The following is a 23,721-nucleotide window of genomic DNA, read 5'->3' as shown; positions in this document are numbered from 1 at the left end:
TAGGGCTGATTTCCCACAGATCGGGTTCATGGAAGCCCACAGGGCCATCAAGCATTTCCTAGCTAGCCACCTGTGATGGTGTCTTCTGGGCTATAAGCTTCTCAAGGGCAAGATCTTGAGTTTATTCAAACTTGTGCCTTGCCGCGTGGCTTATGGGGAGCTCTGCTTGCACTAAGCACGTAATAAATGTGGGCTGCATTTATAATTGCTTCTTACCTGGAGTACCAGAGGCAAGGGAGGCCTTGCTTTGAACACCTCAGCCCGGACCCCTACTACCAGCAGATAAGACAGAGTAGACAGGACATTCACCACAATAGCATCTTTCATCTCAAAAGGCAGCATGGTGTACACAGTGAAGATGATGAATAGAAAGAAGGGCACCTGGAGAAAGAAGACAGGGTGAACATCAGCTTCCTCAAATCTTACAAAGGAAGTAGGGCTCCAAGGAAGACTACAAGCAACTGGGCCTTGGAATAAATCATGATCATTACTCCTGGCCCAGCCAAGTGTTGAAATCCAGGTGCCAATTATACGGTGTATCTATTATGGAACTTAGTGTTGGAAAGATATTAGAGAACATCTTGTCCAGCCCCTTGATTTTATAGAGAATGACACTGAGTCCTAGAGTTTAAATGACTTGTTCAGGGTCATACAGTTTCTAAGTATAAGAGCCAGGATTTAAATCTTAATCTCCTGGCTTCTTTCCAACAAGGCCATCTTTGATGTCAATTATAGCCAGGCATTCCCTTCCTCCTCCTTCCTATAGAATTGCCCATCATAACAGAGGAGGGGTAAGGAGAATAAAAATGATCCCAAGCCTCTGGACCTGGAATCAAGCCAATTTGGCTCTTCACTCATCATTCTAGGGAAAAAATTGAGTGAAGGAGGGTAACTCTTGGGGAGAGGAGGATAAAGTTATTCACTGAATTCGAGACACCCAAGTTCTATCTCTCTTGCGTGAGCACAGAAATCTAAGAGTCAGCTGAGTTGGGAATGGCCCCTGGGCTCTGGGGCAGATGGGTAAAAATCTTCCAGTTTCCCAACCACCAGCCTCCAAATATAATCACACCGACCCCAAGCTATCTTCATTGTGGCATGTTTCCCTTATCAAATGAGCCACGACCAAGAAGAACCTTTATAAGAACATGGAACCAAAAGAAAAAAATCTAAAATTTGGTTTTCTTTTTTAGTCAAGGGAAAACCAAGTTTATTCATCATTTCCCACACATTAAAATGTAGTTTGGAGGCCAAGATTTGGGCCTGCCAAGTTTCACCCATAGTGAAGCTTTAAACCCCTAATAAACCCATGAGCTCGGAGACAGAACAGCTGACAGACTAATACCCTAGGCTAGAACCGAGAATGGTTACAATTGGCTCCTCTAGGACGGGCAGCTTCCATCCCACTGGTTCCCCTGGGAAAGAATAATTAGTGCTCAGAAGTGTTCACCTGGTCCAATGGCAAGGGCACAGGGCAACAGACATACATTCTGGGATATGGTTTGTGTGGAAAGGGTGAAAACACTTTACAATTTGCTTTCCAAGGTCCTGAGTTTGAATCCTGACTCTTTCACTTACTACCTGTATGGCCATGAGCAAATCACTAGATCTAAGCCTTTCTCATTTATAAAATGGGGGAGGTAGACCAAATGGCCTCTAAAGTACCTTCTAGACACTTCAACCAAGTGTGAATCTTGAGCAGTTCCCCCCTTAAATCTAGATCCTTGCTAAGAACCTCCCTTCAACCAGCCTTACCAAGGCAGAGGTTGGTTTCATACATTAGCCTGAACTAACCTCAGCGAGAAAGTAACTTGTATACTCCAACAAAAACCCTACAATTTGTAGATTCTACCTTTCACTGCTTCCCTCCATTAGTGCATATAATTGGAAAGGGAAGGTTTTTATATCCCCCAGCTCTCTTTTTTTTTTCTCAAAGAATAAATCAATTCGGTATAAGTTAGCAGTCACACAACTTTGGAATGTCTAAATTGGAAGGAGTCAGAGACCATCTGGTCCAAATCCACTGTTTTATGGCAGGGGACGCTAAGGTGCATAGAAGTATCCTAGCTTACACAAGGACCTCTGGGGAATTAGTGACAGGCCCTTTGGGGAATTTGCTACAGAACCAGGGATACAACCCAACTGTGCTGGTTTGCAACCGAATAGCCAGTCCACAGCACCATACTGTTTCTCTCCATCAGGCAGTGAAGGGAGACCCAAGGGTCTTGGGTCTCATGGTTAATTACCTGCTCCCACACAAAGTTTTTCTCATTCTTGAAGTCGAAGATTAAGACGAAACCCAGGGTCAAGAAGCAAATCCAGATGACTACAGCAAAGAATTTGAGCCATTTCTGAAAGAGGCACTCCACGTACACCAGAGCATAAATGATTGCAAATAGGATGAGAGTCAAGAACGCAGTCACCAGGAAGGCAAGGTGTCCAGGGCGGGTCTGGGAGCCAGTCAAACATACATCACATTAAGAATATACATCTCATGATTGTCCTGTTTCTAGGTCTGCCTCCTCCTCTATGAAGTCCTCCTGTGTTAGTCTATTCCACCACCACTGTTGATGGTCTTCCCCACCCCTTCAACTTTTACAGGCTAAATTTCTCCAGGTTTGAGGAGTAGGGAGGAAAGGGGGGACGCTTCCTTGGGTTGTCTATCCTATGAAATAATCAGCTACTTCAGGAGGATGGATGCTTTCATTCACTCAAGAAGAGGAAGCTGATAAAGGTGAGATTTCATTTCTCAGCCTCAGTTTCCCTCTTTATCTCTAAAGTCTACAGAAGCAACTACTACCGGTTTTTTTGATAGAGAGGAGGAAGCTAAGTATGAGTAATCCATTTTTAGTCGAAGAGACTCTAGAGATCTTGGTACCCAGAACAGTATCTGGGATTAGTAAGAAGAAATCGCCTAATCCACATGGGAGGTAGCTTCTTCACACCCTTGCCTCATTTTATCCCCTCTACTTAGCTCAGAGAGACAAGGTATTAGATGTATTAGAAGGAGATAGATAGGTTAAGATCCTGGTAGGACTATTTAATGATGCATAAGTCACTTCCCTTTCTGAGTCTCAGTTCCTCATCAGGAAGGACATCTCCCATTGCTATAGCACTTTAAGATCTACAAGAGTCATTAGGAACATTACTCCCATTTTACAAGTTTTACAGATAAAAGAAATTCTTCTCCTATTGACCTCCCCGGGCCACTGTTAAGAAACCACTCTGTGGATTGTAAAGGATTATAAAATCTAAATTTCAAATTTCTTTGAAAGGTCTCATGTCTTATTGGCATTGGGGATTTTTCTCTAACAAGGTCCATAGCTCATCTAGAATAGAGGTTGATATGATTTCCAGAGCTAGCCCAGTTGTAGCAAACAACTCCTGGGGAGTCCCTGCAATAATCTGGCCATTTTAGCCTTCTCTGCCTCAGAAGTGGGGAGGGATGCCTAATTCTAGTCTAGTGATTGATTTGTTACAAATAAAAGGGTGATTTTTAACAGTTTGGGGAGAGGGGTCTCTCAAAGAGAAGCTGTCTTGATTTACATCATCTCTCAGATAATTGCTACAAGGGAACAAACAAAGACTAGAATCCTGACTGCCAAGGCAAGGTTTAGACTTCCTCTTGTAATAATTCCTACCACTATTTCCCTTTTGCTGAGGGTCTTTCTTCCAGAATACTGTCATCTCTTTGTAAGACATCTCTCAATGATCTTCCAGGTACTACTCCCTAACTAGCTATGTGATCTTGGGCAAGTCATTCAACTCCTCCCAACCTCAGTTTCCTTGTCCTTAAAATGGGAATATTATCAGTTGAATTCCCAAAGTCATAGGGGCATTTCAAGGATCAACTGAGATGACTGCTTTATGTGAACAGTTCTTTTTATTATGCACAGTACAAGCAAACATGAATATGTGAGTTGCAATCTATTGTACTGGAAGGAGTGTATCAGCAACATATTAATTGTAACTCCTGTTTTCATTGCCTGAAATGTCTCTTTACTCCTAGACCCAATCAGAATGCTACATGCTGAATAGGACCTGTTAGAGAGGCCACCCAACCTCACTTCCCTCTTAGAGGGAGAAGAAGCAAATATTGTACGCAGGTGGAAGGTGGAGGGGAGAAAAATGCTAATCATAACACCATAGATTTCTAATGAAGGGGACTTTAGAGGTTATCTAGCTAAACCTTTCCCCTAATTTTAGAAGAAAAGAAAATGAGGGGCAAAAAGCTTAAGCTATTTCCCCAAGGAAGTAGGAAGTAGAATGCCTAGGATTTGAACCCAGCTCCTCTGATTATTCTCACTCAGAATACAAAACTCTTCTCTCTATATAGTGAATTTATCAAAAATCAAATACTAAGAAGCAGCTAGGTAGCCCAGCTGGGAGGGTCTGGGTTCAAATATGGCCTAAGATACTTCCAAGCTGTGTGCTCCTGGGCAAGTCACTTAACCCCCATGCCTAGTCTTTGACCTGTCTAAGAATTGTTAGTAAATGAAGTTTGGGTTTTGTTTTTTTTAAACCAAGTCAGCATCAAAATGAGAAGCAAAGCCTATCTGTCCTGACTCCCAGGTCCCCACCTTCTCCTTAGCAGAGCGTAGAGCAAACACAAGAAACAATCCAAGGAAGGAAGGCTGCACCCACTAAACAAGGACCTACAAGGGACTAGCAGAACTCTGATCCTTCCATCACTAACTCCTAGTCATGCAATACTTCTGAATTTTTCAGAGCTCCCCTGTTCATGAACTCATTTGATCCAAACAAACAATTCCATTAAATAGTCAGGGCAGAATTATTATCCGAGGATCATAGATTCAGAGATAGAAGGAACCTTAGAGATCATATAATCCAACCCTTATTATTTTATAGGTGAGGAAACTGAGGTCAATAGAGTTAAGTGTTTTACCCAGGATAACAGGTGTAGGTGGTAGAGCTCAGATTTGGACTCAGATCTTCTAGCTCCAAACCCAACCCTATTTCCCCTACATAAATTATACAATAGACAGAGTTCAAGCACTGAGCCTGGAATAGAGAAGATTTGAGGTCAAATCTAGCCTCAGGTACTGGACAAATTACAATTTTTGTTTGCTTCAATTAATTCAACTGTAAAAATAGGATTAAAATTAATTAAATTATCCCTCCCAACATATATAATAGTAGTTTGGTAAATGCTTGTTCCTTTCCCCCCTTCTCTTCCTCATTTCACAGAAAAGGAAACTGAGGCCAAGAGACAGGACATGACCAGCTCACTGGTCACAGACCTAGTTTACTGGTGGATCCAGAACTAAAATAGAGATCTCATAATTCCTAGCCTAATCTCTTTCCCACCACCCTGGCTAATCCACTCACCGAATGGAAGAAGGAAAGGACAATGAGTATGAGTGAGGAAATGATGGCAATGGAGAGGAAGATGAGCAGAAAAGGATAGTGTTGACTCATATGGTGGAACTGCTCATAGCGGGAATCTTTGCTCTTCCACTCCTCATCATCATTGAGGAAGTATTTCCCTTTGGTGGGCATCCTCTCTCAGTCAAGAGTCTGCTTCTTCTGCTGTTCAATAGATGGGGTTCCTGTAAGAAAAGAGGGAGCCTGGTTTCCCAGGCACATCTGTCGAACTCCACTTGCTTACAACAGTTCTTGGGGTCCAAAGGTAGAGTCTGGTACTTATTTGAACTTGGAGGGAAAGTCTGCGGAGGCATCCACCTCTTCAACAGCTTCACCAGCGCCAGGGTAAAGCCCACTCCCTGCTACTGGCCAGCACATCCTTCATTTGTTTCAGGTATTTCTAACCGTCTCCCCAGCAGACTCCTGTTGATCCAACCAAAGTGGCAGATGGACCTTGATAGGTGTCAATAACTGTAAAGACACAGGGCAAAAAGAGAACTTTAATGAAACTTGATGGCCTGAGTCTTCCCATACCCCTTCTCAATTCCAAGGTCAGACACAGAGTTTGGGCACCTATACATTGTTCTTGGGTACTCACAAACCATGAAATACATGTAGATATATTCAGAAGTATGGACTTCAGTGGTGTCAAACTCAAATAGAAACTCCCTAAAAGCCACACATTAAACACACACACACACACACACACACACATACACACACACACACACACACATTAACATTATCTATGTTGTATTATATTTTTTATTTGTTTTGTTAAACAATTTCCAAATGCATTTTAATCTGGTTCCCAACTAGTTTTGTGAGCAATTTGTGACTCGTGAGTTTGACACCTCTGGGGAGAAGACCTTAACAATGAAGTCCAACCTCTCAGACAAATAAGGAAACTAGTCTAGAAAAGAAGAGTGGCTTGCCCAAGGTCACAAAGCAAGCTAATGGCAGAGGCGGGATCAAAAACCCGTTTTAATTCCTAGGGCACTATTCTTCTGACCACAATATGAGCTTCAATTCTCTCCTCCCCATAGTTACACCTAGCCTTCTAGATGCTGACCAAACGTGGGCCAACCAACTGGACAGCACACTCCTTGGTCTGACTGTGATATCTTAACTGAACTCACAGCAAAAAAAAATCACTTCTTGGTTTTCTTAAACCTATCCATTCTTAAAGGCTTTTCCATTGTAATCTTCTCTGACTAATCTCATCCATGCTGGATTACAATTCTTTCCTGAAATTCCTCAGCCCTCCATGACCTTACTCACAGTTTAGCATCTAATTATATACCATTTTATATATAATTATATGTTTTATAAGCATATGTTTTGGGAAACACCCAAGTATAATTTAAAATTTTTTTAATTTAAATTAAATTTAAATTAAATTTTTTTAAATCAACTACATTACTATAATTTGTTTTTGTTGCCTTGTTCAGATGTTTTCAGTTATGTTCAACTCTTCATGACACCATTTGGAGTTTTCTTGTGTGAAGACTAGATCTTTTATCTCCTGATTGAATTGTAATCCACAATCTATTTTTAGATTTTAATCCCCAAAAGGTGATAACAGTATTTTAAGTAGATTTTCCCATTTTAACTACAAAAAGGTATTAAGTAACTACAAAAGGTAAACTGACCAAAAAAGGTGTTAAGTAATCCAAAAAAGATATAATCTAACCAAAGAAGGTGTAAACTAAAGAGTAGGCAGTCCTGGAGAAAAGTGTCTGCCTAGTGTCTGTCTAATAGCCGTAAAATTTAGGGGAGGTGACACAAGAGAAAAAGATCTTTAAAAAGAGGACCAGAGGCCAGAAGAAGATATATTCAATTCAAGATTTGAGTTGGACAGAAGATTCTCTGACTCAGAGTTGGACTGCAGGAACTGGACCCCTGGAGAAACTCATGCAGGAGACCTCAGACTGCTTTTCCTTTTAGACAGTCACTGTTGGTGAGTGAAAGGCTGGCTTAGTGACCCCACCTTTCTGGAGGCATGAAGTCTCCAGGAAAAGCCCATTGTCTTGAGACTCTCTTCCCCTGGCTGGGGCTTAGAAATTCTAACTGATATCAGAAGACTCCAGATATCTCTCTCTCTCTTTCTCTCTCTCTCTCTCTCTCTCTGTCTCTCTCTCTCTCTCCTTCTCCCTCTCCCTCTCTCTCTATTTCTCTCTCTCTCCTTAATATCTTCCCTCTATTGTAAATAAACTACCATAAATTCATTTTACTTTAGTAATTCATTTTGAGATTTAGAAATTAAATCCATGGCGACCACCTATATAAATATTCAGAGTCCAACCACAATTAAATTTAACACTTGACAAAGATATTGGAGTGGTTTGCCATTTCCTTCTTAGCTCATTTTATACATGAGGAAACTGAGGCAAAGAGGTTTAAGGGACTTGTCTAGTTGTCACCTAACTATTAAATATCTAAGGCCAGATTTGAACTCCAGAAGATGAGTCTTCCTGACTTCAGGCCCACTGTTCTATCTACTTCACCATCTAGTTGCCCCTTCATTACTATGACATTATGACTCTAACAAGGAACTCCAAGACTTAGTTCTTGAGTACTATGGGCACAATAATCCTGTGGTTCTAAAAAGCCCAGTTGAGGGAAACCTAAATGAAGAGATCAACTTCTATTCCCTTTAGGTTATCTTTACTTGTGTGCCTGGGTCTCACTACCTGGCTCAATCTTCCTCTATCATAATCTTGCCTTCATACTAAAGGGACAGGAAACATTCCCCTTCCCAGTCCCTCAGATTCATGCTTCTGGTGAATCTCCCTACTTCTGTAGAGAATACTGCCCTCTCTGTCTAGTCACCCAAACTCAAAATTTCAATGTCATCTTCCCCAACCCAAACCTCACCCCAGAGATTCATTCATCTCCAAAATCTTGTCAATTCTAGCTCCAGAATATTCTTTTCATCTGCCCTGTTCTCTCTTTTCACATAGGAGGGTCTGAAATAGGATGCTGCTAGCTAACCTCCGAGTCACCTCCTAGGATCTCTTGGTAGACTAAAAATAATGCTGGCTTTGATATCAGAGAACCTGAATTCAAATCCTGCCTTTGCAAATTAATACCTGTGTGATCTTGGCCAAGCCATTTAATTTCCTTGGATTTCATCAGCTCTGAACTAATTGTGATAACCTCCTAAATGGTCTCTCTGCCTCAACTCTTTCCCCTCTCTAATCCATACTCCACACAGCTGCTAAAGTTTTATATGATAGTACATGTATAACCCATATCAAATTGCTTACTGTCTCAGTTGGGGGAAGAAAAGAGCAGGGGTGGGATGGAGAATATGGAATTCAAAATGTTAGAAAATGAATGTTAGTGTTGCTGATGGAGTTGTGAACTGATCCAAAGGTTCTAGAGGGCAATTTGGAATTATGCCCAAAGGGCTTTAAAAGAATGGATACTTTTTGATCCAGTAATACCACTACTAGGTCTGTAGAGATTTTAAAAATGTGAAAGGACCTGTTTGTACAAAAATATTTATAGCTTCTACTTTTGTGGTGGCAAAGAATTGAAAACTAAAGGGATGTCCCTCATTTGCAGAATGGCTGAACAAATTGTAGTATATAACAATGATGGAATGCTATTGTGCTACAAGGAATGAGGAACAGGATGATTTCAGAAAGAGCTGGAAAGACCTACATGAACTGATGCAGAGTGAAATAAGCAGAACCAGGAGGATACTGTGCACAGTAACTGAAATACTGTACAAAGAATAAATGTGATAGACTTTGCTACTAACAGCAACACAATGATCCAGGACAATTCTGAGGGACTTGGGAAAAAGAATAGTATCCACCTCTAGAGAAAGAACTATTAGAGTAGAAATGCAGGTGAAAGCATATAATTGATCACTTGTATTTTTGGGTATATGATTTGGGGTTTTGGTCTCCTACAAAAATGAATAATACAGAAATATGTTTTGCATGATAATACATGTATAACCTGGATCAAATTGCTTGACAGATCCAGGATGGGGGAGGGAAGAAGAAAGGGAAACAATCTGGATCATATAACTGGAAAATGTTTGTGGAAATTTGTTATTAAAATAAAAACATAATAAAAGGAAAATTAACATTAAAATTGTTTTTACTTGCAATTTGGAAAAAATAAATGAGTGAACTTTAAAAATAAAGTAAAATGAAGTGATTTTCCTAAAAATCAGGTCTGACCAGGTCACTTTTCTACTATAAACTCTAATGTTTCTTATTGCCTTTAAGGACCAAAAAGGAATTTATCTTTAAAACCCTTCCCACCACACCCCATCTACCTTTCAAGCCTTATATTCTACATTATTCCCCCTCAGACTTTAAGAAATTAATTCAGACTCTCACTTGAAGGTCAAGTACTGAAGCTGAAGCTAATGCTTAAATACTCGGTCACATAATGAGAACATAAAACTCACTGGAAAAGGCTTTGGTGTTGGAAAGATTGAAGGCAAAAGGAGAAAGGGATGGCAGAGAATAAGAGGGATAAATAATGTTATGGAAACAATGGATGTGAACTTGGACTGAGAGATAGTGGAGGCTAGAAAGACCTGGTGTGCTATGGTCATGACTGAACGACAACAACCCCTTCAGATACTCCAGTCTAGTCCCATCAGCCCCCTATTGTTCACACGTGTCACTGGGATTGACCGTGACTGTCTCCCGTTACCTGGAATATGGTCCTTCCTCATCTCCACCTCCTAGAATCCCTCATTTCCTTCACAATTCAGTTCAACTGCCATCTTCAACTGCAGGGATTATCAAGCTGGGATCTATGAGCTTTCAGAAAAGCTTTTTTGGATAACAATTCAACATTTCCTTTGTAATCCTATGTGTTTTATTTTATGCACTTAAAAACATTCTGAGAATGGGTCCACCAGCTCCACCAGACTGCCAAAGGAGTCCATGACATAAAAATCGTTAAGTGCATCTGTTTGAGGTGAAGCTTTTTCTGATCTCCCCAACTGCTATTCCCCTGCCAACCCAGAGTGATAAAAAACTTGAGTTCAAATCCTTCCTCAGACACTGACTAGCTGAGTAAACCTGGGCAAGTCACTTAACCTGTCTGCCTCAGTTTCCTCTCCATAAAATGGAGGTAATAATAACATCTACTTCCTGGTTAAGATAAATAGGTTAATATACTGAAATTTGCAAAGAACTTTATAAGTGCCATATAAATGTTAACTATTTTTTTTCTGTCTGTACTTAAATATGCACATGTAGGTCTCCTATAGAAGGACAGCTCCTTGACGCAGGGACTATTGCATTTTTTGTCTTTTTATCCCTAGAGTCCAATAGTGCCTGGAATATTTTAGGTGATTTAGGTTTATTGTGTGTGGAGGGTGGGGAAGGAGATCCTAATTTAGAACAGTCATGCATGTTATAGGATGATTATTTACTTTGAAATAAAAGTCACTGCAGGGTTGTTTCAAATAATAATAATGAAAGTAATTCATATTTAAGTAATACTTTAAGATTTGCAAAGAGCTTTACAGACTGCTCATTTCATCCTCACTCCCTTATAAGGTAGATGTAATTATTCCTAGTTAACATGGGGAAACTGAGGCTCAGAAAGCTTAAATGACTTGCCCAGGGTCACACAGCTACCTTCCAAATGTAATCCTCCTGTCAACATTGACTAAATTTAGCATACAAGTATTTAGCCACACAGTTGTTGTAAGGCATGCCTAGAACAAAATAATCACCTAGAGAGCTGAGAGCAGTAAAAAAAAATTAGTAGGGGAAAAAGTAATGCTTCACAGACGTCTGCTCAAAATCTAACCCAACAAAGACTCAAACAGAGCTGTCTGATGACCTGGACTAACTGGCTAAGCATCTCAAGAATGCTGGTTGTCACTGAAAATACAGTCTCGGCCTCAGTCCTGTGTCTCATTCACCGAGCGGGCAGTTATACTCGTAGTTTCAAAGCCAGAATGGGATAGTAGAGAACACACTGCCCCAATATGCCCCCTTTCCAGAACTTAGAATATAGACTATGAGAGTTGGAAGGGACTTTAGAGATCAACCGATCCAATCCTCAGATTTTAAAGAAGAGGAATCAAAGGCCCAAAAAAGTTAGCCAATTTATCCCAGGTCACTACTGGTCAGTTTACCCATGCACAATTTTTTTCTTTCCTCCCTTGACCTCTTGCCATTAATACTCTCAAGAAAAACAACATCAAGCTCTCCTCCGTTCTCTTTCCTTCCTTCCACCTTCCTCCTCCCCATAAAAAATTAAATTCCAAATGAGAAGACAGATTCAGAAGCCCGCTATTCAGTGTTTGCAAGTGCTGCTGGGGCTAAAGGTTCAGTCCCTGGTCAAACACTCATCCTTCAGCATTTGTGAAAGGGACTCCCATGGCAACTAGAGTTAAGGGAGAAAATTTGCACTAACAGTAAAGTAACATTGTTCCCCCGAATGACAGGCACTGTCAGAGTGAGTTCTGGAAAAGGCCAGGAGAGAAAGGCAGCTCAGTAGAAAGCCAAAGCCTTCTCTTTCCTCCCAGTCTGTGGTACTGCCTGGGCAGGGAGGAGGCGGCCAGTGTAAGGTTTTATTAAGATTTGATAACATGAGCATAGCTTCTTCACTCCTCAATTACCATCTCCATGGTAGCCCTTGGCTGTTCTCCCAAGAATCCTCCCCACCACACCCCTACCCTCAGAGAGTTGGCAGCCAAATCAGATCAGAAAGTGGAAAACGTTTTTATTGCTGAGAAGAGGCATTTAATTACACTCTGAATATACCTGGCTCACAGTGGTGCCGCTGTCCAAAAACAATCATGAGAATACTTCCTAGGACCACCAAACATCAGAGCTGGAAGGCTAGCCTCCCAACCTGGGAAAGAATTTTCCTTTTTAAAAAATCATTTTAACCAAAGGTTTATCTATTTTGTTGGATAAACTGAAATAAACAAGACATAGTTTTATTCTCTGAGATGCTAGTGTGGCAAGGGAGTTATCTGGGAATTTTAATGTAACAAATAAAATCTAAATTTAAAAAAGTTAAAAGAGGAAAAATAAAGGCTATATAGATAGATAGATATTTTTTTTAATTTTCCTTTCATCATCTGACAGGTACTGATCCAGCCTCAGCTTAAACTTCTCCAGTGATAGGCAGCTCACTATCAAAAGAGAAAGTCTATACCAGTAATGGTGAACCTTTTTTAGAGACCTTTATCTGACCCTACCTGTCTTGGGCAAGTCACTCATCTTCCCTGGGGCTCCATTGCCTTATCAATAAAATGAAAGAGTGGAACTAAATGGCCTAGAAGTTCTCTTCCAGCTCTGAATCTGTGATGCTAGTTGCTTTGTTTTCTAAGAGGTCCAATGACATCATGAGGGTGATGCTTTGACTTACAAGTGAATTGGAGTTAAGTAAGGCAGACACTTCCTAGCTGTGTGACCCTGGGCAAGTCACTTAACCCCCACTGCCTAGCCCTTACCACTCTTCTATCTTAGAATTAGTATTAATTCTAAGACAGAAAGAAGGTAAGGGTTTAAAAAAAAAGCCACACAGAGCCCCACTCTCTCTTCCAGTCATTGAATCCAGTGACGAGTGAAAAGTCAAGGCAGCTAACTGGCACTGGCCCAGGACCAGTGCATGACCTCGGCTTCTTCGATGCTTCACTCCGCAGCACCTGCTTCAGCCACCTTCATAGCTTTTAGAGCTTGCCCCTTCTGACAGAAAAGCATTTGTATGCTTGGGGGAGACATCTCCCTAACTCATCAACAGATGTGAAGCTTCCCTCAGCTTGGTGTAGCCTCTCTGTCAAGATGCTTTTACCAGGATGTGGCTTCTTAGAGCCACAGGTGAGAGCTGGGTAACAGGTGGATGAGCAGCCCTGAAGAGGGCTCAGCAAACCCTCCCACCAAAGGTGCTAGTCTTCTCAGGACAAAGACTCTGGAAGGCAAAGAAGGGAGCAATCAAGACCTCCCCCAGCAAGTGCAGAGATCAGGTCAGAGAAGGCTCCTTGGAGACAGTCACATTTAAGCTGAGCCTTGAAGGATGGGTAGAGTTTCAATTAAACCCAGGAGTTCAAGAAAATTCTGGAAACTTCTTAATTGATGCCTATTCTTTCTTTGGGGCCCAAGTCAAAGCTGACTGCCTCTGCAAAGGTTCTCCAATCATTCTAGCTCATCTCTTGCTTTGTCTGGATTCAGAGCCAGAGGTTCTAGGCTTGAATCTCCTCTTTCTTTCCTACCATCTGTGTGACTATGAGCAAATATGATCTTATTATCTCTCTGGGCCTTATTTTTCTCTCTACATTCTCCAACACATATTCTGAATCACATCCTGCCTCGTATTTTTCTCCCTTATGTATTCATCTTAGCTCTTGTGTGTTTTAAAATGGCTCTGAACCCTGGGAGACTGCACCTCCCAGGACTCTCTACCCCAAATTCCTCAGACACATCCCACTTCCTTTGAGGGAGGTGTCTGAGAAAGTATAAAAGAAGAGAGAAGCCTGGGTTTTCTCACCTTTTCTGCAGAAGAGCCTTTTCCCAGGAGAGAGCCTTTGGTCCCTACATAGCTGCTGGAGATCAAATTTTCTTTAGCCTTTCCCAAACCTTTCCTTTCCAGCCTAAATAAACCTATCTGGCTATCCCTAAAGTCTGGCTTGATTTAATTTAATTCCCTAGCATAATTATAACTAAAAAAGAAAAGCCTGGTGAATTTCCCTCCCGGGGCTACCGAGGCTCTGGGAGACCCAGCTACCTTCCTTTCCCTACCTTTTCCCTCCATTTTCCCCATCAGCACTCTCCCACTAAATTATAAACTCTTTAAGGGCAAGGAGCAGATCTTAGCCGTAGGACCAAAGCCTAGCCATGGGCTGGGCACACAGAAAGCTCTCAAAAATCTGCTGAGCTGAGTTGAATTCAACCTGGCCACTCCCTCTGCCAACAAAGGAGTGTTCTTAGCAAAGCCAACTAGGAATACTTTTTCCTGGTTTCTGAGCCCTATTTAGATGGAGAAGGAAACCATGGCAACACAGGCACTCAAGCTTGGCAGACCCTAAATGTAACGCTTTCTAGAGCTTGTGTGGGGAGAAAAAAGCAGGATTCCTTCTTCAGAACCCCAGGCAAGGTTTTCCATGGCCATATGCACCCTAGAGTTCATCTCTGTAGTACAGACAAAAGGGAAGCAGGATCCTAGGAATGAGAAAAAGCAAAGTTCTAGTCACTAGGATACACAGAGACTCCCATCTGGGAACGGGTCCCACTGCAGTCAGACTGGCCTGAAAAGAAAGGGTGGCTAGCTCTCAATTATCCTGCTTTATTATCCACAGGGGTAAGGCCAGGCTGGCCTCCTGGGGCCACGCCAAGTTCAAATGAGACAATGATTAAGAAAGGGCTTAGAAAGAGCACAAGTTGTCTAGTTAAGAGTAAGGGTGAGGAAAAAGAGGGAAGAAAATGCCTGTACCATTGATCTGATCTACACAATGAATTCCTGGAGTGGAAGCTCCTTCCATTAATAAAGATCAACAACTCAACCATGGAGGATGCTGGGTGGCTCAATGGATTAAGAGTCAGGCCTAGAGATGGGAGGTCCTAGGTTCAAATCTGGTCTCAGACACTTCCTAGCTGTGTGACCCTGGGCAAGTCACTTAACCTCCATTGCCTAGCCCTTACTGCTCTTTTGCCTTGAAACCAATACATAGTATTGATTCTAAGATGGAAGATCTTTTAAAAAAAATTCTAGGGGGCAGCTGGGTGGCTCAGTGGATTGAAAACCAGGCCTAGAGACGGGAGGTCCTAGGTTCAAATCTGGCCTCAGCCACTTCCTAGCTGTGTGACCCTGGGCAAGTCACTTAACTCCCATTGCCTAGCCCTTACCACTCTTCTGCCTTGGAGCCAATACACAGTATTGATTCCAAGATGGAAAGTATGGGTTAAAAAAAAATTCTACTGTAGTTGTTTTTAAAGCCCCTACCTGCTGTCTTAGTATTAATTCTAAGACAGAAGAGCAGCAAAGGCTAGAGATTTGCTGAAGGTCAGACAGCTAGGAAGTATCTGAGACTAGATTTGAACACAGATCCTCCCAACTCCAAGCCCAGCACTCTATCCATTGTGCTACCTAGCAGCCCCTGTTTGATAATATTTAAAGAGTGATTTGGGACTACATATATTCCAAACATTGGGAAATGACACCTACCAGAAAACAATGAGAATCCTCACAGATGTAAAGAAAATGAGAGACAGCATTAATCAGTGTCTGCATTACTAGGGAGTCTGATCTCTGTGGGGAAAAAAAACATGAATAACAATTTTAAAATAAAAATAAAGCGTGATTTGGGGCACTGAGAAGTTAAGCGATTTGCCCATAGCCCCATAGCCAGTATGTGTTAAAGACAATACTTGAATCCAGGACTTTCTGATGCCAAGGCCAGTCCTCCAGCCACTAGACCACGCTGTCTCTCACATTAATACTGCTAATCTCTCACACTAGATATATAAATTATTAGAAGGGATCATAGCAACAACACGGAGGACGAAACTGAGATAGGAAGTGACTTTCCCAAAATAACATTAGTCACTGATAGAAATTAAAGAGAAATTAGCGGACAGATTGTAGCCAACAATAAAAGGAAACAACTAACCCAAAGCTCCTTTCACTTCCCATTCTCAGTTGAATCTTACTCTTTTCAAATCCTTGTTTCTCCTTCTCCTTCTCCTTTTCCCACCCCTTCATCTCTAAACACGGGCAAGGCAGCAGGGAAAAGCTCACTGGAGTAGGGATGGATAGATGTAAAGGAGAAGGAGAATCACCCTCAAAGGGAAGGCCTCTGGGATAACTTCCACCCTCTGAAACTCTGATATTATGAACCCAATATAAGGTAAAGGGTAGCTTAATGCCAATATGGAAGATCCAGAGAGTCAGAATTTCAGAACCTCAAATGAAGAGAGGAAAAGAGGACAACATGGCAGGAGGGCTTGGGCCAGAAACCAAGGGCAATAAAATCAGGAAATGAAAAGAAGAAAGGAAAATTTAAAGAAAGTATTTTCCCCAATTGGCACTTAGCTCCTACTTCCAAAAAAAAAAGGATTAGAGGATCACAATTTTTAGATAGAAGGAACCTTGGAGACTATCTATTCTGGCCCCTCATTTTACAGAGGAGGTGGAATACCTACCCAAAGTCGTAATGGTAGTAAATGGCAGGATTCAAACCTGTGTCCTCCCTCTTTAAAATTAACCCTCTTTCCACAATACAAGAGACTAAACAATGAGTTACTCTATGGTCGTATAGGACTGATTTCAAGAAAGTTATTTTCTCCAAACTTCAGCCACTATTTCAAACCAGGTCCCAGCAATCCAATTTTATAGGCATAAATTACCTCAAACTCAGCCTTAGGGCATTAGCCAGGAAGGTTAAGGAGAGGTATCACATGCGTGGTGAAGCTTTCCCTCTGGCTTCCTTTTTCATTTTTCACTCATATCATCATCACTGTCTCTGTCTTCCCTGACTCAAGGAGGGACCAACTGAAATGTTTTCTTCATTGTACCTAGAAGTGGGGCAGTTAGGTGGCACAGTGGATAGAGTGCCACTCCTAGAGCCAGAAAAATTCATCCTCATGAGTTCAACTCTAGCTTCAAACACTTACTGGGCAAGTCACTTAACCTTATTTGCCTTGGTTTCTTCATCTGTAATATGAGGTGCAGAAGGAATGGCAAACCAATCCAGTATCTTTGCCAAGAAAACCCAAATGGGGTCATCACTGAAATGGAGCCAGACACAACTAAAAAATGACTTAACAACAAAATTTTAAATGTGCAGCAAGATGTCAGTCCGAAGGGTCACTGAGGCAAGTATGTTCATGCATGTCTTAGATGTACCAGAGGCTAGCATATGGCTCACAATTCATAAAGTCCAGTTCTAGTACAATTCCCTGGCACTTTACTCTGGTCTCTTCAAATTAGGGCCAAGGAGAGACAAAAGCCTTGTGAATAAAGGGCTGGACAAGGCCCTAGAAACTAACGCATCTCTCATCCCTTCCCTCGTTCCACACCAGGCCCTTCAGAAGTGGCAGGCTTCCCAGAGACCAGAGGAGTGTGTGTCATTAAGGATCATCCAAATTGTCTGTGTGGAGGGTAAAAGGATTGGATAGGTAGGGGAAACTTTCCCTGGAGATATTTTCTTGGGAGAAAAGGCATAAAAAAGCCTGTGCTCCTGGATAACACACACACACACACACACACACACACACACACACACACACACACACACACACACACACACGCTTGGTTTCCTGGAGACAAAATTTACTGTGCTTGGCCCCAGAGGGCAAAACTGGGAACAAGAGGTGAAATTCCAGAGGATTTAAACTGGATTTATTGGGAGAAAGAGGGAGAAATAACAAAAATGTCCAAAAGTTCTGTTGAAGAGCAGAGGAAGGGTGGTCCCTTATCAGGTTTGGTGAAGTGATGGAGTCTTGTTTGTACTTGGGTCACACTAAATGGGCCCTGGAAGCTCTTCTAAGCTCTGAAACAAAGATGCTGTGAAGATGATATAGAGTCACATGAGATTCAATGCCAAAGTGGGTGGTCTAGAGAATAAAAGCTTCAGGACATCAGGGAAGGGAAGATAATGGGAGAGTGTAGACTAGGGGTTGGACTAGAAGAGCTAAGGGAGCCTGGAGAAGGCTCCTAATTGGAACCAGAGATCATCTCCAGCTACCAGCCTCTACCCAAGGACCATGGAGGCAGGAGCTGAGAATTTCCTTAGTGGCTGTGGCTTACCAGGGGCTTGTGAAACAGGAAGATCAGCTGCCCTAAAAGAAGTGAGCATGTCCAGCCTAGCTTGGTTTTCTTCTCTTCTCCTTCTCAGTTTGGCTATCAAACTTCTGCTTTTGTCAAACTGGAGACAAGAAAGAAAATAAAATTATCCCTTCCACAAGGGGTAGGAAATTGAGTATTTCAGCACAGACTTCAGTGGTACAGTAAAAAGAGCTCTGAATTTGGGAGACTAAGGACCTGGCTTCAAATCTCTCCTCTGCCACTTACAACCCAGGTGACCTCAGGCAAATTCCCGAATCTTTCTGAACTTTAGTTTTTTTCATCTATTAAATGAGGGCATCGGACTAGACAAGGTCTAGTTATCTTCTTTCCCTTCTCTAAATCTATGATTCTGTGTTCCCAGAAATATTGGGGAAGTCTGTGGAAGGGAGGGAAGATTTTGGGGAGAGGAGAAAATTCCTCAGTCACGGTCTTTTTGAGAAAGAGAACTTGGTAATTCGAAGGAGCTTGTCTCTTTAAAAGTGTCTCTAAGACAAATCAGTACTCTCTGAGCCTCAGTTTCCCCATCTGTAAAATGAAAGTCCTCAGGCTAGGAGACAGAAAGATTAGCTCCTCCCTGATGAGGATTTAGAACTTCACTCTGCAGACTCCATTCCACAGGCCTCCTCAATCTTGCTGACTACAAGTAGAAAACAGAACTGCTAAAACAGCAGAATAGCTTTGGAAAGTTCTGGATTTCTATTGCGGTGGGCGGAGGGAGAAAAGGAAACATGGGAAAGGGCATTTACATTTATCTTTTTTTTTTCCTAGAAAAAGAAAAGGGAAAAGTGTACAAAGTGTACAGATCAAACAAAGTAGCAACATCTGAGAAACTATGCTTCCCAATCTCTGAGAAACTCAACTAGTCCAAGATCCAAAGCTGTATCTACCAGACTTCTAGTAACTAGGACCACTGGAAAGCAGGAAGATGGCAATTCTAGTATCTGTCAACAACTATGTCCTTACTAGGTGACACAGTAGATAGAGCCATCAGGCCTGGAGTCAGAAAAACCCAAATTCAAATCTAGCCTCAAACCCTTGCTAGCTGTGTGACCCTGGGAAAAATACAACCTCTTTTGCCTCAGTTTCCTCAACTGTAAAATGTGGATCATGATAGCACCTACCTCTCAGAGTTGTGGTGGGTATCAAATGAGATCCTCACAGTATTTATTTGCATTTATATATAGAATATTTGTGAAGCATTTAGCACAGTGCCTGGTACATAGTAAGTAGGTGCTATATAAATGTTAGCTTCTACTGTTAGCTATTGGCTAGACTGGGAGATCAGTCTTCTCTGGTTCCCCCACTGAGTCTGAATTCCAACAATCATTGAAGACTTTGTTACTTCTCCTTAGCTTTCTCTGGGCAAATCTCACACGGGAAGTTGAAAAAATACTTCACTGGGATTGAGAAGACATGGGTTCTAGTCTCAGGTCTGCCACTAGCTAGCTAGGTGATCTTGAAATAAATCTCTCACTCTCTTTTGGAGCTTAAGTTTCCTCCTCCATATCATGAAATGATTCTGAACTGATGCAAACAGGAGAATAATTTAGAAAAGCACTGTAAAGAAAAGCAATATGAAAGCTTTCAGAACTCTGACCAATAATTCCAAAGGGCTGATGATGAAACAGGCTACCCACCTCTTGGAAGAGTGCTCATGGATTCAAGATACAGAAAGAAGACATTCATCTTTGGACAGGAATTTGTTTTGCTTTCCCTCAATGAGGGGATGGAACTGAGATAAAAATTAAATGCTCACTGAGTGAAAAAAAATTTAATAAAGTTATTGACCAGATTATCTCAAACATTCTTTTTAGCACTGAGTTCCAAGATACTTTGTAATGACAAAGTAAGAGGACATGAAAGATTTTAGATCATACTTAATCTTAGTCAGAAGACCAAAGAGTTTTTGATGCAAGGTATTATGGGATTATCAAAAGAGTGGTCTAGGCAAGTTTAAAGGAGGACAATTTTTCTGTAGACTGAGAAGGCTCCATATAGAAAGTATAACTCAAACTGGGTGGACCTTCAAGAGAAAGCACGATTGTCATCACCTCTAGACTTCCTCTTACCATGTCCAATCTGCCTCTACTGTCCAGAACATCAACTTGCTGAATTATTCTTCATAACATAAAGCCCATATCAGATGCTGCCCTACTCCATGAAACCCTCCCTCATCACTTACTTCCTCATGACATTTCTAATAGCAATGAGCATATAATATTGTATATTATTGCTCATTCTCACCCAACACCCTCTCTATTACGCTGCAAGTTCTCTAAGAACAGGGATTATATCTCATGTAAACATTATATTTCCCTAAGAGTCAGCTCAGTGCTCTATTCACAATAAATGTTTTATTGTTGCCATTTCAGTCATGTCTAACTCTTCATGATCTCATTTGGGATATTCTTGTCAAAGATCTTGGAGAAGTTTGCCATTTCTTTCTCTAGCTTATTTTACAGATGAGGAAACTGAGACAAACAGGACTAAGTGTCTGAAGTCAGATTTGAACCCAGGTCTTCCTGATTCCAGCCCAGCATGCAATCCACTGTGCCAACTACTTGCCTAAAATAAATGTTTGCTGAATTCAGATACTCTTACAGGACTTCCCTAAAGCTTCTTTCTACAACCTCCTCCTTTTCCCTTATCCCTTACCCTAATAATATCAATCCACCAATATTTATTAAGTCCCTTCTATGTGTCAGTTAGCAGAGGGACAAATACAAAGAATGAAAGAACTTCTCCTCTCAAGGACCTTTTATTCTAATGGAAGAAACAAATACATATTTAAGTATGTACACAAGAATGTATAGCTAGGCCTAGAGACAGGAAGTCTTGTATCCAAATTTGGCCTCAAATTCTTCCTAGTGTGCAAATCACTTAACCTCCATTGCCCAGCCCTTACCACTCTTCTGCCTTGGAACCAATGTATGGTATTGATTCTAAGAGGGGAGGGGAGGAGAGAGGAGGGGAGGGAAGAGGAGGGGGAGGGAAGAGGAGGGGAAGAGAGGGAAGGGGAAGGGAGGAGAGGGAAAGGGAAGGGAGGGGAGGAGAGGGAAGGGGAGGGAAGGGCTTTTGAGTTGAATCTTGAAAAAAGAGAGAGACTACATATGAGGCAGAAGTAAAGAGAGAGTGCATTCCAGGCATGGAGGATGACCCATGCAAGGGTAAAGAGATAGAGGAGTACTGTATGTAAGAAACTAACCCTTATCTAGATTGCAGTGTGGAATAGGGAGAAATGTCCAAAGAGACTGGAAGATAGGCTGGGTCCAGGATATGATGGGCTTTCAGTGCTTAACAGAGCAGTTTCTCTTTTAGGAGCCACTGGAATTAAATGAAGAGAGGAATGGCATTGTTACAATTGGGCTGACAAAAAATCTGTAGGATGAATTCAGAGTTGGGAGAGACTTGAGACCAATTAGAATGCTGCTACAATAATCTAGGTGAGATATAATAAGGGCCTAAACTAAAGTGTCAATTATGTGAGTAGAGAGAGAAGGGGATGGATATGAGAACTGTTGTGAAGGAAGAAATTTGCCAATTGACTAAGATATATGGCATGGGTGGATTGGTGGATTGGTGGGGAAAATCCAGGATAATGTCAACAGTTACTAACCTGGGAGACGGGAAGTATGGGTGATGGCTTTAACAAAAATAGAGAAGCAGTGACCATTAGGTGGATCAGTGGATAAAGCACCAGGCCCAGAGACAGGAGATCCTGGATTCAAATCTGATCTTGGTCACTTCCTAGCTGTGTGATTGTGTGCAAATCATTTACCTAGGTCTTACCAGCCTTCTGCCTTGGAACCAATACTTAGTAGTGAAAACAAACTTAAAGTATTGAACAAAGTCACTCCTAACCAGGCAGAACTTTATTCATCCTTCTAAACAGTAGAATCATAGGACTGGGCAGGTGTACCACCAATCAAGGAATTATAGAGGAACTGAGAGAAGAATGGACCACTTCCTCATTTAGTTACCAATTAAGAAATTGTCTTGGGATGTCTAGGGGGTGGCTGAATAATGAGCTTCCAAAATTGTAGTTAAGGCTTTTTCTCCAGGTCTTTAATCACAGAAAGAGATTGCTGATCAGTAAATGTATTGGTTATTGGTAGCCTAATCAATAAATTATTTTTTTACCTGGAATCCAGTCTCTCAGAATTTTTAATCATGACAAGAGATGATGGACTAAATATGCAGAATGAGACACATTTTTGGACATGACCAATATGAAAATTTGTTTCACTTCACTATGCCTATCTGTTACAATGGTTTTGGTTTTGGTTTTTGGTTTTAGGTTTTTGTTTTTTTCAGTAAACAGAAGGGGAAGTTAGGAAGGAAAGCAAATAAATGCTTGTTAATTGAAATAAATTTAATTTTTAAAAAAGAACCATATTGTCAGAGACTGGGAGATAGGAGAGGGAATGAGCAAGGATTACAAGGAATTTTAAGAAGAAGAGAATGAGAGAAGACAGAGCTTAAGTTGAAGGGTCTCAATTTTTTTTTTTTTAGTATAGGGTTCTTAACTGAGGGGGAGTAAGGCAATGGAATATTTGTGGAGGGATGAGAAGATTTCAACTAACTTCTGTGGCGAGTGAGTGAGAAAATGCATTGTAGAGGAATAAAAAGATTGCCTTGCTGCAGTGAGGGTCCAGGTCAAGTCAGGTCACATGAATTTATAATATACTCCGTCACTATAATTGTGTTAAAACTTTGCTGACCAGGAACACATCAGTCTATTTGACAAACACTAGTTATGTAAAATAGTGTGTTCAATGATAACAGATAGACAAAAATATTTTAAAAGATAGTTTCTACTACTTAATAGGACTAATATAAAGTTTTAAACTTGAATTCAAGAAATCAACTTCTCAGGCACAAGGATAGGGGACATATGCTAGAAAGCCTTTTGTCTTTAAGAGGTAGCTAGATAGCTCAGTGCTAGGCCTGGAGTCAGGGAGACCAGAATTCAAATCCAGCCTCAGATTTACTAGCTGTGTGACCCTGGACAAGTCATTTAACCTCTATTTCCTCAGTTTCCTTATCTGGACAGAATGCTTAAGGAGGAAGTGATAATTTCCTTCAAGTATATGAAAGACTATCTATGTAGCAGAAAGATTAGACTTATTTTTGCTTGGCCCTAAGAGGAAACAGGGGTCAAAGATGCGGAAGCAGACTGCCCCTTGCTATACCTATGACCATTTCTATCAGGACTCAAAGCTCAAAAGGCACAGGGCCAAAAGGGGAGGCTATCATTAACCAATAAAGGGAATCCGGAAGAAATCAGCAACAGGGACCCAGAGAAACTCTTTTCAGATGCGGAAGTAGCCCAGACTCCAGTCCTGATGGCAACAAAAACCACAGACTTCTATTTCTGTTGTAGCAGGGGAGGAGGCCACAGGGCTGCTAAGGCAAGGTCCAGTGCTTAAGGGTCCTGTCTTCATGGGTTTAAATCCTGGCTCTGGCATTTTCTACTTGGATCACCTGAGGGAAGAAATCCCTTCAGTTCTCTGAGATTGTTTCCTCATCTATGGTGGTAAGAGGAGAGGAGAA

The 23,721-nt window shown here is 41.4% G+C and overlaps 1 protein-coding gene across 9 annotated transcripts in view; it reads right to left on the bottom strand.

The window, feature by feature from the left end:
* The window catches only part of ADCY7 (adenylate cyclase 7), a 117,274-nt gene that overhangs the window by 58,940 nt on the left and 34,613 nt on the right, over positions 1–23,721 (bottom strand). For 3 of the 9 annotated variants that reach the window (XM_056812278.1, XM_056812277.1, XM_056812279.1), the window contains 5 exons: positions 18,130–18,247; positions 15,547–15,630; positions 5,347–5,853; positions 2,244–2,447; positions 217–381 (listed from right to left, as the gene is read on the bottom strand). In XM_056812278.1, coding sequence (XP_056668256.1) covers positions 217–381; positions 2,244–2,447; positions 5,347–5,517 — 540 coding nt within the window. In that variant the 5' untranslated portion in view covers positions 5,518–5,853; positions 15,547–15,630; positions 18,130–18,247. The remainder of the gene's footprint in view (positions 1–216; positions 382–2,243; positions 2,448–5,346; positions 5,854–15,546; positions 15,631–18,129; positions 18,248–23,721) is intronic. The other 6 variants (XM_056812280.1, XM_016428446.2, XM_056812281.1 and 3 more) reach the window with 2 other exon arrangements.

Source organism: Monodelphis domestica, chromosome 1, assembly GCF_027887165.1.
Source record: "Monodelphis domestica isolate mMonDom1 chromosome 1, mMonDom1.pri, whole genome shotgun sequence".
Classification (NCBI taxonomy): Eukaryota; Metazoa; Chordata; class Mammalia; order Didelphimorphia; family Didelphidae; genus Monodelphis; species Monodelphis domestica.
The sequence above is the reverse complement of the archived record's forward strand: the minus strand, read 5'-3'. Positions and strand labels throughout refer to the sequence as shown.